At 35.5% G+C, this 15,982-nt stretch overlaps 1 protein-coding gene across 14 annotated transcripts in view; it reads left to right on the top strand.

Moving 5' to 3' along the window:
- The window catches only part of LOC106879977 (proto-oncogene tyrosine-protein kinase ROS), a 337,180-nt gene extending 322,873 nt beyond the window's left edge, over nt 1–14,307 (top strand). For all 14 annotated transcript variants that reach the window (XR_016238343.1, XR_016238342.1, XR_016238344.1 and 11 more), the window contains 2 exons: nt 12,371–12,453; nt 13,244–14,307. Coding sequence is in view for 11 of the 14 variants with exons in the window: in XM_089341842.1 (XP_089197968.1) it covers nt 12,371–12,453; nt 13,244–14,095 (935 nt within the window). In the remaining 3 variants the exon portion in view is untranslated. The remainder of the gene's footprint in view (nt 1–12,370; nt 12,454–13,243) is intronic.
- Nucleotides 14,308–15,982: the final 1,675 nt, after the last annotated feature.

Raw genomic sequence — 15,982 nt, 5'->3', positions numbered from 1 at the left:
ATGCTATATCTGTTGAGTTCTTTTTGATTCACCAATGTCTCACTAGACTTACTCCACCACATGATTAATTAGGCCTCTAATTAGTCATGTGGTGGAGCCAAATTAGAGAATTGTTAGTGAGGCCTTCTTCTCTACAAAAGTTTAAGATTGATGTTTTATGCATCGTGTAGTATGCCTGTCCCAGCCAAAAAGCATTGAGGGCTTGAGGCTCCATCATTAGCCCCAATGGTATACTGAAAGTTCATTACAGTATCCTCTGCTCAAGCAAGTTTGCTGGGCTCTCTCTTGGCATAGGGCCCAATTTGAACAAATCTGTCTCATTGGCTTAAAACTGGCCCTGCACACATATATACATACATGCACAAAAATACATGGTATATGTGTACATGATGGGCTTCTTTCAGTTTCTGTTGTCCAAATCTACTGACAAACTTTGGTCAGCCAGGGGACCATAATGGAACAATATTGCCTATGATTACCATGCAGTGGGACTGAACCTAAAACCACATGGCTGAGAAGCAACCTTCTTTACCACACAACAATGCCTACATCAACAACATGTTCCATAATAATGTCATATAATGTAATGAGATATTATACAGTGTCACAATGTGTAACATGGTGTGGTATAGTGTTACATAATGTCGTCACAGGGAGATGATAATTGTTCTTGTTCCCAGTCTTCGAGAGTTTCCAATTGCAACAAGCTTGGTTTCCTGGTCCAGATCAAACCTATCATTTGTGGAAGAGGTAAGAACAAGCAGAAACATTGAAATGACAAATAGAATGCCTTGTGGAAATTGTTTTGACTTTCTGCACCCTGGGTTCAAACCATGTCCAAGTCAACTTTACTTTGCATTCTTTCAGAGTTGATATAAAAGTACCAACCCAGGAGAACTGATTGGAAGAACTGCAAGAATGTTGGACCAAATGCCTTCCCGTATTTGTTCCAGCTCTTTGTGTTCTGAGTTCAAATGCTGTCATGGCCTATTTGGGTGATAGACTTAATCCATCACTACCTAGCAGCTTGGGTCCTTTTAGTAGAGTTCCACCCTTTTACTAGCACTCGAGTCAGATCTCTGGTTTGAGGATACAAAACTCCCTCCCTCCTACCAGACTTAAAGGGCCTATAAAAGGTTACAGGCACTGCCGTCCCTCCTGATTTAAAAAAAAACAAAAACTGACAAGAAAAAAGCAGAACTGTAGAAAGCTGGATGAAGTCCATTATAATATTTAGTTTCACAAGGCGACGAGCTGGCAGAAACGTTAGCACGCCGGGTGAAATGCTTAGCGGTATTTCGTCTGCCTTTATGTTCTGAGTTCAAATTCTGCCGAGGTTGACTTTACCTTTCATCCTTTCGGGGTCAATAAATTAAGTACCAGTTTTGTATTGGCATAGATCTAATCGACTGGCCCCCTCCCCCAAAATTCATGCCTTGTGTCTAGAGTGGAAAAGAATATTTAGTTTCACATCTGTATGTTATGAGTTCAAGCTCTGGCTGAAGTTCACTTTGCATTTTCACTTTTTTTTTTTAATTCATTTTTCTGTAAGCAAAATACTGTGATGCAGAATTAACTCCATCAACTCTCCCTGATTTTGTATCTACTTTTCAACTGTGTTTCACTATCAGCTTCCTCCCATCATGCTTCCATGTCTAGGTCAGTGCTCTGCAACCTTTTTTTTCCATTTGTGGTACACTTATATTCTTTACAAAATTTGGTGGCACACCTGAACTAAAGATATAACTAAAGGTGTAAGGAAAAAATTTATATCCAGGTTACATTGCGTCACACCTTGCATCATCTTGTGGCACACCAGTTGTGGAGAACTGGTCTAGATTCTTTGGCTTAGAAGTATTTGAAAAATCATCCTCATCATCATCATCATCGAACTGATAGAATAATTATTGTCCTGGGCAAAAATACTTAGTGACATGGACTTTCTTCCAACTTTATATTCTGAGTTCAAAAGCCACTGGAGTTGACTTTGTCATTCATCTTTCCAGGGTCGATAAAATAAGTACCAGTTCAACACTGGGGTTGATGCAATCAATTTATCTCCTCCTCTGAATTCGTTGACCTTGTGTCAAAATTTAAAATCTTTATTATTATGGCAGTCCCCTGGCAGAATCATTAGCATGCTGGGAAAAATGCTTAGCGACATCAAATCAAATTTTTACATTTTGAGTTCAAATTCTGCTGAAATCAACTTTACCTGTCATCCTTTCAAGGTCGATAAGCACATGTTGAACACCAGGGACAATGTAATTGACCTGACCTCCCTCCCCCAAAATTGCTGGCCTTATGCCAGAATTTGAAACACCAGCGTCAACTTTGCCTTTCATACTTTTGGGGTCAATAAATTAAGTACCAGTGGAATACTGGGGGTCGATGTAGTCAAATTACCCCCTCCCCACACATTCCAGGCCTTGTGCCTATAGTAGAAAGGATTATTATTATTATTATTATCATTATTATTATTATTATTAGAATTATTATTCAGACGGAGAGCTGACAGAATCATTAGTACGCCAGGCAGAATACTAAGTGGCATTTCATCTGTCTTTACGTTCTGAGTTCAAATCCTGCTGAAGTCGACTTTGCCTTTCATCCTTTCAGGGTCGATAAATTAAGTACTAGTTTTGGGTACTGGGGTTGATGTGATCGGCTGTCCCCCTCCCCACAAAATCCAGACCTTGTGCCTATAGTAGAAAGGATTATTATTATTATTATTATTATTATTATTATTATTATTATTATTATTATTGAGGAGGGGCACTGGCAGAATCATGGGCACGCTGGTATTTTGTCTGTCTTTATGTTCTGAGTTCAAATTTCACCAAGATTAGCTTTACCTTTAATCCTTTCAGGTCAATGAAATAGATACTTTTTGAGTATTGGGATTGATGCAATCAACTAGTCCCTTCCCCCAACAATTTCCAACCTTGTGCCTATAGTAGAAAGGATTATTATTATTATTATTATTATTATTATTATAATAACTGTTACAAGCTATATTAGTTAGTAAAGATGGTGGCTTGAGGTTTGGTAACAACACATTGCAAATCTCAAAACCGTTTCACAAGTCCCTTGCAGATTACAGACAGCACTTCCTTGCATGTCAACTTTGCTCATCTCATTTCCAATATATTTCAGTCTCTTCGGTGTTTGGGTGTTGTCTAATTATTATTATTATCATTATTTTCCATTCTGAGTTCAAATTCTGCCGAGGTCAACTTTACCCTTCATCCTTTCAAGGTCGATAAACTATGAACCAGTTGTATACTAGAGTCGATGTAATTAACTATCCCCTCCCCTCAAATTTCAGGCCTTGTGCCTATAGTAGAAAGGATTATCATTATTATTATTATTATTATTATTAAGATGGCAAGCTCACAGAATCATTAGCACATGAGACGAAATGCCTAGTGGCATTATATCTATCTTTACACACTGAATTCAAATTTCGCCGAGGTTGACTTTGCCTTTCATCCTTTTGGTGTTCGTAAAATAAGTACCAGTTGAACCCCAACGGTCAATGTAATCATCTTATCCCCGCCTCCAAAATTGTGCCAAAATTTGAAATCATCATCATCATTATTATTATTATTATTATTATTATTATTATTATTATTATTATAGTAGACGTCGCACAGTATACAATATCGTGAGGTTGTTGATTGAAGATATTGTGTCTACCAGGGGTTTGTACCGTTTGTCAAGTCACAACAAGGACCTCAGACAGACAGTACTTTACATTATTATTATTATTATTATCATTATTATCATTATTATTATTATCATTATCATTATCATTATTATTATTATTATTATTATTATTATTATTATAAAGTGCCTTTGAGCTCAGTTTTGTTTCTCATCCTTTCAAGGGTGGATGCAGTTATACCAGTTATATACTGGATTTTTGAATTAAGTTACTATAACTCTTACAAAATGTGTTGCTTCGTGCTGTTTGAAATCTTTAGTGTTATTAACCCCCCGCCCCCAACCCAATCAAAACTAATGCATGACCTTGTACCAATGCTTGCTGTATTTGCTCTATCCCTTTATGTTCTGAGTTAAAATCCCTCTGAGGTCAATTTACCTTTCATCCTTTCAGGACTGATTAATTAGAGTACCATTTAAGTACCAGGTTCAATGTAATTGACTTCCCTATCTCTTTAAAACTGAACCTTCTGCCAAAATTATTATTATTATTATTATTATTATTATTATTATTATTATTATTATTATAGATGTCACACAGTATACAATATTGTGGGGTTGTTGATTGAAGATATTGTGTCTACTAGGGGTTTGTACAGTTTGACAAGTCACAACAAGGACCTCAGACAGACAGTACTTTACGCAGTATGCGTGCAGTTCCAAGTAATGCTGACTTTTGCAATACACCTAGATTGTAGGGTATTTCTAAATTTTTCCATTCCAGAGGCATGTAAAAGCACCATTTGAGTGTGATCGTTACCAGTGTCACCTTACTGGCACTTGTGCCGGTGGCATGTGAAAAAACATTCGAGTGAGGTTGTTGCTAGTGCCGCTAGACTGGGTCCTGCGCAGGTGGCACGTAAAAAACACCATTTTGCGCGTGGCCATTGCCAGTACCGTCTGACTGGCTCTCGTGCCGGTGGCACGTAAAAGCACCCACTACACTCTCGGAGTGGTTGGCGTTAAGAAGGGCATCCAACTGTAGAAACTCTGTTAGATCAGATTGGAGCCTGGTGCAGCCATCTGCTTCGCCAGTCCTCAGTCAAATTGTCCAACCCATGCTAGCATGGAAAGCGGACGTTAAACGATGATGATGATGTTCTTGCAGATTGGGTGGTATTGAACCCAATGCTCCGATGACAATAGGGATAACCTTTATGGTTGACTCTTGTAGCTGCACGTTATTATTATTATCATTATTATTAAGGTGGTAAACTGACAGAATCATTAGCGCACTGGACAAACGCTTAGCAGAATTTTGTCCATCTTTACTTTCTGCATTCAAATTCCATTGACATATACTTTGCCTTTCATCCTCTCGTTATTAATACTGCCTCTGTTGCTAATATATATTTTTGAAGAAGCTCACTGGCTAATGATAACACCAGTGCCTGTTCTGGCATTGTTATTCAATATGTCACTGGCAGGGAGATTCCATCATTGACAAAACCAAGAAAGGTCAAAATCACGTGATCTGGTGGTCTCAGCACTGAAAATGGCAGAAATTTATCTCCCTGCTAGTGATATAAACAAGAGTGCATTTTACACCAAAAGCCAATATGAGTTTCTCTCGTGGTTTCTACCGCAGTATAGTTTGTTCTAACAGAACATCCACATTTAAGTGGGTATAAGTATTACCTCTCAGTATTAAAACTACCTCTGTTGCTAATATATATTTTACTAACAAACCTGTTCTGTTCTGGATACTTCACTGTCACTTTAATTTCTCATCCCATAACATTAAACTGTCTCCCATTCTACTGTAACTCCACTCATTTGAAGAGAATCTTAGTTTTGCAAGCTACATGACAACCTCACTAGTGCTGGTGCCATGAAGAAAACACCCAGTACATTCTGTTAAGTGGTTGATATTAGGAAGAGCATCCAACAGTAGATATGAAACTAAAACAGATATAGAAATATGATACAGCTATTGGACCTATCAGATCCTGTCTAACCCATGCCAACATGGATCATGGATGTTAAATGATGGTGATATTTTCTTTTTATTCTCAGACTGGTAGCTTTTGTCTTTCATCTTGTTATTCTATATGTGCGACATGGTGATCTCATATCAAGATAAACAGTGCATGACCTTGCAGGTGGGGCCCAGTTGGGATTTTCCTCAGGTCGAGTAGTCCATCTCACTCAAAAGGTCCCTGAATAAGGGTTGTATAAGGATGATGAACGAAACACCCATGTTTCCAAAGGTGAATTATTCAAACCCCAAAGAATTCCTCTCAGCACATGGCTATGATGCTCCCCCACTACTTCTGCTCATGATCAGAAATGCACATATTGTCAGCCACTAAGGGACGTGCTCCACTGATTTATGGTCAAACAACTGACAAACAAATCTGTGGTATTTAGCAGAATATTTGCTGTAGCCCATCTTTTATACCAAGACAAAACAATGTACATGATAACACTTCCAATCAGTTAAGATGAAAAACCATAAGAGCTGCTGCCTGGTACTACATCAGGGCATATATTATTATTATTGTTATTATTATTATTATTATTATTATTATTATTATTATTATTAATGCAGTGAGCTAACAGAATTGTTAGCATGCTGGGCAAAATGCTTAGCGGCATTTCGCCTGTCGCTACATTGTAAGTTCAAACTCAACCAAGGTCGATGTATTCAACTATCCCCCTCCCCTCAAATTTCAGGCCTTGTGCCTTTAGTAGAAAGCGTTATTATTATTAAGGTGGCAAGCTGACAGAATCTTTAGCATGCCAGGTTAAATTCTTGGCAGTGCCATTTCATCCATCTGCACATTCTGAGTTCAAATTTTGTTGAGGTCGACTTTGCCTTTCATCTTTTTGAGGTTGATGAATTAAGTCCCAGTGAAACCTTGGGGTCGAAGTAATCGACTACTCCTCTCCCCCCCCCCCACCACCAAATTTCAGGCCGTGTACCTTTAGTAGAAAGGATTATTATTATTATCATTATTCCACTTGTCACACACCATTTGTTGCTGGTGGTGTAATACCAGTGCTAGCTATCCACAACCAGTGGACTGAGATGGCACCTTCAATTTTCATGTATTTTTCTAAGTATTCTAGCTGTTCCAAGGAGTGTTGTTTTTTTTTTGTTACGTGCCCCCCCCCCCCCCTCCCCCAGATGCTGTCCCTGATTTTTTTAAAAATAGTTTTCGATTCTGGCATTCACAATACCAAGCACCCTAACAACAACTGAGACCAGCGAACTGGCAGAGTCCTTAACGCACTGGAGAAAATGCTTAGCAAGCATTTCTCTTAGCTAAAACACTTTCAATACAGTAAAAATAAGAGCATCACAGCAAACCACAGCACATACCCAAGGCACACAGAGCTGCACTTGGTAGTGCAGTGAAAGCACGTGATAAAAATAAGACTACTGAATAATAATAATAATAATAATAACCCAAAATGCTACCTAAAAGACTGAAGGATATTGGAAATCAGGCTTTCTTTGTAACCTGCAGAAAAGTACCACCCGATATCCTGCAAAAAGCCTTAGAAAGATTCTTGAAATTTAAGATTTGTTGTCACCAAACCTCAGGATAATATTCCTACTAATCAAAATAGCATGTACTAGCTTAATGATAATAAAAACAATAATAATAATAATGATTTCTTTTATTTGCCATCAGGGGAAAGGACGAGGGGAGCAATATAATGACAGACATCACGTGTGAGGGTTTACATGTAATGAAATGAGAGAAAAAAATTATATATATGCAGTATACAATAAGGTAGAGAAGGGAAGCATGCATAGTATACAACAGTAAAAGAGTCAATAATGGTATGTCAGGAGTTGTATTGGTGAATTTTGGGAAGAATGGAATTTTTAAAGGATGCTGTGTCCTGATAGCTAACAACTGCTGTAGGTAGTTTATTCCATGCTTTGGTAATTCTGAATATGAATCATAGTCACACATTAAAATAGGAACTTGGCTGCACACAAGAAGTTTCTCTGCCCTACCAGTTCTACCGGTTCTAGGTTCTACCAGTTTCAACTATGAAAATGTTTAGGGTTTCTGTCAACTTTCTCTTTTATGTTCCTGCTCTCCCTACCTTAATTACTGGTAATGAGGTGAGAGGCATCACTCCTTAGGGAGTGGATTGGGTTAAGCCATGGCTGCAATCTAATGCTTGAAACAAGTTTGAAAATAAAGGATGCATTGAGTGGTCTTTAGTCCTAGGTATACTGTGTCTAATGAAGAAAAAAGGTTGATTCTTTATTATCCAAAAAGGGATTAAACAAAAAGGGGACAGTATAAGACATTACAAAGTGGGGCAAATTTTTTTTTTTTCAACTGTTGATTCTTTATTATCCACAAAGGGACTAAACAAAGAGGGGATAGTACAGGACATTACAAACTGTAGTCATAAGAGGTCTACTGGATCAGGATATTGATTTACAGCTGAAAGAACAACTAAAATATGTTACATGTATCATCATCATTTAGCCTCTGTATTCCATGCTGGCATGGGTTAGACAGTTTGCCATAATTCAACTGGTCAGAGGTCTGTGACAAGGCTCAAATTTCTATTTTAATAGGGTTTCTACAGCTGATTGCTCTTCCTAATACCAACTATTATACACCTTCCCTACCCTATATATACATATATATATATATATATATATATATATATATATATATCTTTTTCAGAAACACGATACATTGACGATATATATGTGAGTCTGTGTATAGATAGATAGATATACACTTCTGCTCTATAACTTAGTGTGCTTCTCTTTCAGATTTATGATTTACTGAAGATATACATATCCTATACAAGTATATATATATATATATATATATATATATATATAGTAGAATAAGAAATAGAAATTCCTTGGTACAGTATTATATATTTGAAAAAATGAATAGAAATGGCTTTCCTGATAATTTTACCACTTTAATAATTAGATGCTTATACAAGTGATTAAAGTGGAAACATTATCAGAAAAGCTATTTCTATTCATTTTTTAAAAATATATTATATATATATATATATATATATATATATATAATTTGAAAGAGATATTAATACAGACTCTCACATATATTTAAAGTTCATTAAGCAAGCTTGACATATGCTACTCACTCCACCCTACCCCTAGTCTTCACTAATTTATTGTCACTAATTATACCTCCAACTAATTATATCTTTCAAATTCTTCCCCATTTGCTCACACCTGTCTTTCTATCCATGTCTTATGCACATCTACAACAGGGAGGTGGGGTCCTGTGTGACAGTTAGAGCAGCAGAAGATTAGGAAGTTTGTGGAAGGTCCTTTCACATCCCTACTTCTTAGAAATAATTTTATTGCTATTTCTCTTTCCCCTACCATTTTCAGGTACCATGACCATAAACGTGTGTGTGTTTGTGCATGCGTGCATGTGTATATGTATATGCACCTCTCACTAGGCAAACTATATAAAGAGTAGATGTACCAGCCATGGGTTCCTCTTTAGGACCCAACTTTGCAATATTCTATCTGTCTGCAGTAGAAAACAAAATAATACCCAAACACAAACTTATAATATACACCAAACACACACACACACACACACACACACACACACACACACACACACACACACTATAAATACATACATAAAATGTGTGTGTATATGTGTGAGCCCTTGTCAAGTCTACATCTGAAGCCTTTGATACCCATCTTTCCTATCATTCATCACTACTCTCTTATCAGTCATCACTCTCTCCTCGAATTATTCTATTATTCTACCAATGTAACAGTATCCTAGCTACTCTCATTAACTTTCCAGTACCACTAGTTATCCCCCCTGCTCCCCTGAGCCACTTACTATTGACACCCATCACTCACTCTTACTATGGTCTGCCACCATTCTCTTTGCTCCAATCACTCTGTTTCTGCTATCATCATATTCTTGGGCCCTTGTGATTCTTCTGTCACCACACTCTCTTCTTGTGGCTGTTACCTTGAGTAAACAAACCAATCAGACTAGTAAAGGCCTAACTAATTTAACTATATGCAGCATAATCTCACTAGTGCCTGTCCCACTATGTAAAGTAATTGGCAAATGAATGGAGGCACCATAGTGTCAAGAGGATCCTTTAGTTTTGTTGAGGACATGACAACCTTGTCATCATTTGAATGGTATTAACACAAAGACATGTGGGAAATGAACACTAACACACATGAGCACTAATACACACATGTGGTCAAGCATATATATATATATATATATATATATATATATATATTAAAACAATAAGTTAAATTCTGGTCATAGAGTAGCCAATGGTTTCATGTCCAAGAGAGCTAGAGTCTGATGAGCTGTCCACAAGGCTGTAGCTTTCATAGATACAAAACCATTGGTCACTCTATGACCAGTATTTAATTTTTTGTTTTAATACTCACTGCTATGTTCTTTAGAGTGTACTTCTTTTTTCTGATATATGTTATATTGGCAATATATATATATATATATATATATATATATATATATATATATATATATATATATATATATAGCTAGCTAGCTAGATAGATAGATAATAAATTATAGGGCAGCAAAAAAAAATTTTGAAATTTTATTTACCACCAGTGATCTAGCGAGAATAAAAATCAGTCAATAGACTATATATTATTCATTTAAAATACAGAGATGCCTATAATAGGACATCTGACCCACTAGAAAGAGCAACAAAAAACTCTATACCACAAAAATAGGAATAATTTCGAAAGGGAATGAAAAATAAAAACATTTACCAATCTATATTCCGTACCATGGTTTCAAGTTATTTTAGCAAGATATTTTAAATAGATAGATAGATAGATAGATAGATAAATAGATAGATATGGTATGATGAGCTTCCATAGTTTTTGTCTATCAATTTCACTTACAAGGCATTGGTCAACCCAAGGCTACAGTAAAATACTCTTATCTAAGGTGTCACATAGCCATGCATGCATCTGTGTGTGTATGTGTGTGTAAGATAAATTTGGATTTTTATGAAATTTTGGCATATTCTTTATACAGCACTCAACACTAACTCCTGGTTATCTTTGTATTAAGACAGACATTTAAGGTTGGGATTCTATAGATACAGGAAATCACAGTATAAATATCACTGATTGAATAAATAGGTTAATATTTTTGCCGAGTAGAATTATAAATTCATGGTGCTCTACGGTGTTTTTAGATAATTTGAAATGTAAGGTGTTCCTTCGTTTGGTAAACATACAAATTTTAGTCTTGCTATGGTTAGTAAAAAAATTGGTAATATTGCAGCTTTTAACTTTCTGTGAAAATGAACGAGATCAATCCTTTTCTGTCTACAGAGAGGTAAAATCTCTGGTGTGACTGTTGTCTTTACTTTCACAGCAAGACTTAAATTGTTTCTTTATTTTAAAAAAAGCTGTATTTTGAAAGCAAATCTCAAAATGCTGAACCTTATAAAGGAGAAAACAAAGGTCTGATATATGTGGCACATGGCTGAACTCGAGAAGACTTGTCCACTACAAACGAAGGTACCATGTAAAAAGCATTGATATGGGTGCTAGTGCCAAGTAAAAAGCACCCAGTACACTCTGTAGAGTGGTTGGCATTACGAAGGGCATCCAGCCATAGAAACCAAGCCAAAACAAACTATGGAACCTGACCATGTCAGTTCCTGTCAAACCATCCAAAGCATGCCAGTATGGAAAATGGAAGTTAAATGATGATGGTGTTATTTTTCAAAATGTTCAGATACGTAGAAGGGCACTTGTGGACAGCAGGAGAATGTACCAATATAAATTTAATTTAGAAACAAGAAGATTGATGTTTTAATCATGTAGGGGCCTCAAACTTGGTGTAGCTAAAACACCATCTAAAGATTTGTTTAGTTGTAGCAAAAACTGTTGGAACCTTTTGAAGTGTGTTCAGTGAAACACAAAATAGAAATCAAATTAATATTTTATCAATGCTAATTAACAAAGCTATTTAAGTAGCAGGAAGACAATTATTATTACTGCCTAAACTGTCTAGAAGCAGAAGTAAGCAATAAAGCAGTCAATTCTCCCTCAAATCACATAACCCCACCAACTTAAAAAAAAAACAAAAAAAACCAACATCAGATAATATACTCCACACTCTTGTTTGATTGAATAGATGATGGGATGGTCACATTTGGAATACCTTTGATCATAGGTTAACTGGATACGGACTGACCTAGGGTTAAACAGCAACACAGTAAATATAAAATTTTGAATGAGTGCAAAGTAAAATCTAAATTCTACCCTGGGTGTTATATAATTTTTCTATTAGTCCCCTACTTGAAATCTAACAGTCATGATTCAGGGGTGTCCATGTTAAATGTGTAGGTCCTACTTGGTGATAACCACCCTGGGGCTACAACAACAACAACAACAACAACAACGGCAACAACAACCACCATCCTCTTAAGTTTCTCAAAATAATCTATAAAACATCTTATTAATTGGAAATCAATATTTGATTAACATAACCTATAATTGTTGAAACACGTTTTTTTTTTTTAACTTTTTGTTTTTTTGTCTCAAAACATTGATTTGTATTTGTTGTTGTTTGTCGTTTTATGAAAATTTGTTTGTGTTTTTTTTTTTTGCTTTTTTTTTCGTTGTTTTGTTTTGCAGATAGCACAGCTGGTACAGAGAATGATGAAAAATTGGGGATACCCCCAAATGCTGAAAGCTATATAATGACTGATACAGATATGGTAAGTCCAATTTCAAATGGAAATAAAGTGTGTGTGTGTGTGTGTGTGTGTCATGAGAAGCTTGCTTCCCAACCACATGGCTCCAGGTTCAGTCCCACTTTACAGTATGTGCTCAGCACTTTTAATATGGCACTGGCAAAGGGCTCTTGCGGGCCAATCCTCTTCATCTGGGGAAGTGGTATTAACACATCTGCTGTGGAGGAAAGGTCTTCTTGAGTACAGCAAGATACACACACACACACACACACATATCATCATCATCATTTAGCATCCATCTTCCATGCTGGCATGGGTTAGGTGGTTTAACTGGGACTTGTAAGCCAGAGAGCTGTACCAGAGTCCATTGTCTGTTTTGGCATTGTTTCTATGGCTGGATACTCTTCCTAATGTCAACCACTTCACAGAGTGTATTGGGTGCCCTCAATGGGATTACAAAGTGACCTTAATCATTAGTCATATATTGTTGAAGATGCATATACATACTTAACATTTAGCACACTACATTTTTTCTAGAATTGTTTCCCCTGCCACTGCCCTGTTACTACATGGGAGAAAACTCATATGGTGACATGATGCACCTACAGCATGCTAATGATTAAATATCTATGTCTTGTACATTAGGTAATATATCTCTGTTGCTTTATCAATGTAGGGTGTAAATTGAGGGAGATCTGGCATATATTTCTAGCAAGTTGAATGATTCTGTTGTGGTTTCTTGGTCGTAAATTGATTATTCAGAATGTTTTGCTTCTGGTTTATTTATTTCCATTGCCTACTTCCTTTGTTGCAGGGACATTCACAGAACAGGATACCAAAATCATCAATTGGCAGTGAATTTACTGCTGAAGATGATCCAACTCCTCTGCTTGAAGACGATAACATTTCAACAAATACTTCGGATTATCTGGAACCATCGAAGCTTGAAACTCCCAAATACCTGGAACTCATATCTGACAAGTCAAATGCCACAACAGGTAAACAAGTCGTTCGAGGGGCTCGACCAAAGACAAATTCTACTTCAAGCTTTTGTAATTCTCCGCCACAACTTCCAGATAAATGCCATCAAAATGGAGCCAAAACAAATAACAACAACAATAACGAGAATCTCACCAATAACGGATCCACAAAATCAAAAGGTTCTACAGGAGCACGGCGCAATTTCCAAGGTCTGCATTATGCTCAGCTTGCGACTTGCAGTACCGATTCTTCGGTTGATGAAAGCGATGACGAAAGTTGTACAGAGATGAATTACATCACACCTCAAGTGAGTATGTCCTGTACTTTGTTAAATCAAGTACAAAACGAACCGGGACATCAACGACATCTGAGCAAGCAGACCTCTGCACCAGCCCCACTCCACAATAACTCCTTGTCTAATGAAGGAATATGGGTAAACAGTGGTTCTATGGACAATCAAAACTCAAATAGTTTCCTCTTCCACAATTCATGTGCATCACCAACCAAATTACAAGTTTGGGCAGACAAAAATAGGAATTTAGTCAGTAAGAACAACGCTGTTCTTGCTATTTCTGATTGCCCAGAATATATAAACACACCACAGCCCAACTCTTTGAACTATCCTTCTGGGCAGCAAACTGCTACTGGAACCCCTATTTTCAGTTCCCAGCCAACTCTTGTTTGATACAAATAGCTGGTACCATGACTCGTTCATTATTAATTAATTAAGCTGTACAAAAACAAAAGAGCTTTGACCACTGGTCAGTCATAAACAGCTGCCATAAACTCCAGTTTCTTTCCTCATGCAATGAATCTCAGTTTCTATTGAAGAATTAAAAAGAAAAAAAAAATAATAAACAATGACCAATCACTAAGTAACAGACACTGGACTAATTCTGTTATATTTTGGTGGCATCGTTGAAAGTCTCATTTTTGGTAGTTCCAACAGACAAAAATAACAAGCATTGTAATGACTTACAATGGAGACAAACTATTAGGTCATGTGACACAGCATAGATGTATATATATATACATTCTATACACATAATATATAATCTACATATTATGTATACATAATATATAGAACTTATATCTTGTATATATAGAATATAAATACATCATATACTGTATACATATTTCATATATATATATATATATATATATATATATATATATATATATATATATATATATATATATATATATATATATCATACCATATGCTGTATAGATAGTATATTGTGTACATAGTATACATACATATGTTTCTATGTATATATATATATATATATCATACCATATGCTGTATAGATAGTATATTGTGTACATAGTATACATACATATGTTTCTATGTATATATATATATATATATATATAAATATCCTGCACAATACAGTATTAAGACAGGTGATATAGAAAGAAAGAAAACAATTATGTTATCTCAGGTCAGTAAAAGTTAATGATGGTTGATAACGAGAGAAACTGAAAAATAATTGCTCACACACCAATTTTTTGAGCAATTAAATTTTCATTCGTTCCTATATTAATTAACATCTCATTTGCCACTAATTAAAGTGATTGTGTATATTTTTTTTTTTCTTTTATTAAAAAAAAAAAACTCCAAAAAGATTAATAAATGAGGTGAAGAAAGGCTGTAAAGAAGGAAAGAAAACGAAGAAAAATATATCTGTTCGCAGACATAAAAGTTGGCATATTTTACTATAACTAACAGTTGGTGCACCCTTCTGCAATGTGATTATACTACACAGTATATATTACATGTTTGACAATATAATAAAGACTAGCAGCATTATGACATTGCACTCTCATGTGTGTATATATATATATATATATATATATATATATACGCATACATGTATATATACATGTATATATATATATATATATATATATATATATGTATGTATATGTGCATATGTATATATATGTATATGTATGTGTATATATATGTTTATGTCACCTCACTGTAGCATTGGTTCATTTCTACTGTAAGACATGATTCTCTGACTAACCAAAGATTAAAAACAAAAATACAAAAAAAAAACTGTTCCCTAAATTTTGGGCAGCCATGTTTTATCTTTCTGTAAAAGAAAAGTTTATGTCTTACCCACTTTTTGTGTGATATTCCCCACCCTTACATACATATGTGTGTGTGTGTGTGTATATATATACATACATATATATATATATATATATATATATATATATACACCCATACACACACACACATACATATATATATGTATATATATGCAGACAAAAGGTCTGCAGTGTGTTATCATCTTTGCATTATAATTGTAGATGTGTTTGGCTATCTGCTGCAACATAGAGGTTCAAATTTACAGTATGGAAGCATTAAAGTGCAATATTTAGTTGTTATTATTTTTTTTTCCTCCCCAGAGATAATACCTTGTATAATATTTGCTTTCAATGGACAACTGTTGTTCTAGTCAGCTCTCTCCCTCCAAACTTGTGCAGCTGTGAAAATTTGCTTCATTCATTCTAACACACAAACACCAATTCATGATGAAAACTGTTACATATATATATA

The sequence above is a fragment of the Octopus bimaculoides genome, chromosome 25 (genome assembly GCF_046866305.1).
Source record: "Octopus bimaculoides isolate indiv1 chromosome 25, ASM4686630v1, whole genome shotgun sequence".
In the NCBI taxonomy this organism is placed as follows: domain Eukaryota; kingdom Metazoa; phylum Mollusca; class Cephalopoda; order Octopoda; family Octopodidae; genus Octopus; species Octopus bimaculoides.
The sequence above is the reverse complement of the archived record's forward strand: the minus strand, read 5'-3'. Positions and strand labels throughout refer to the sequence as shown.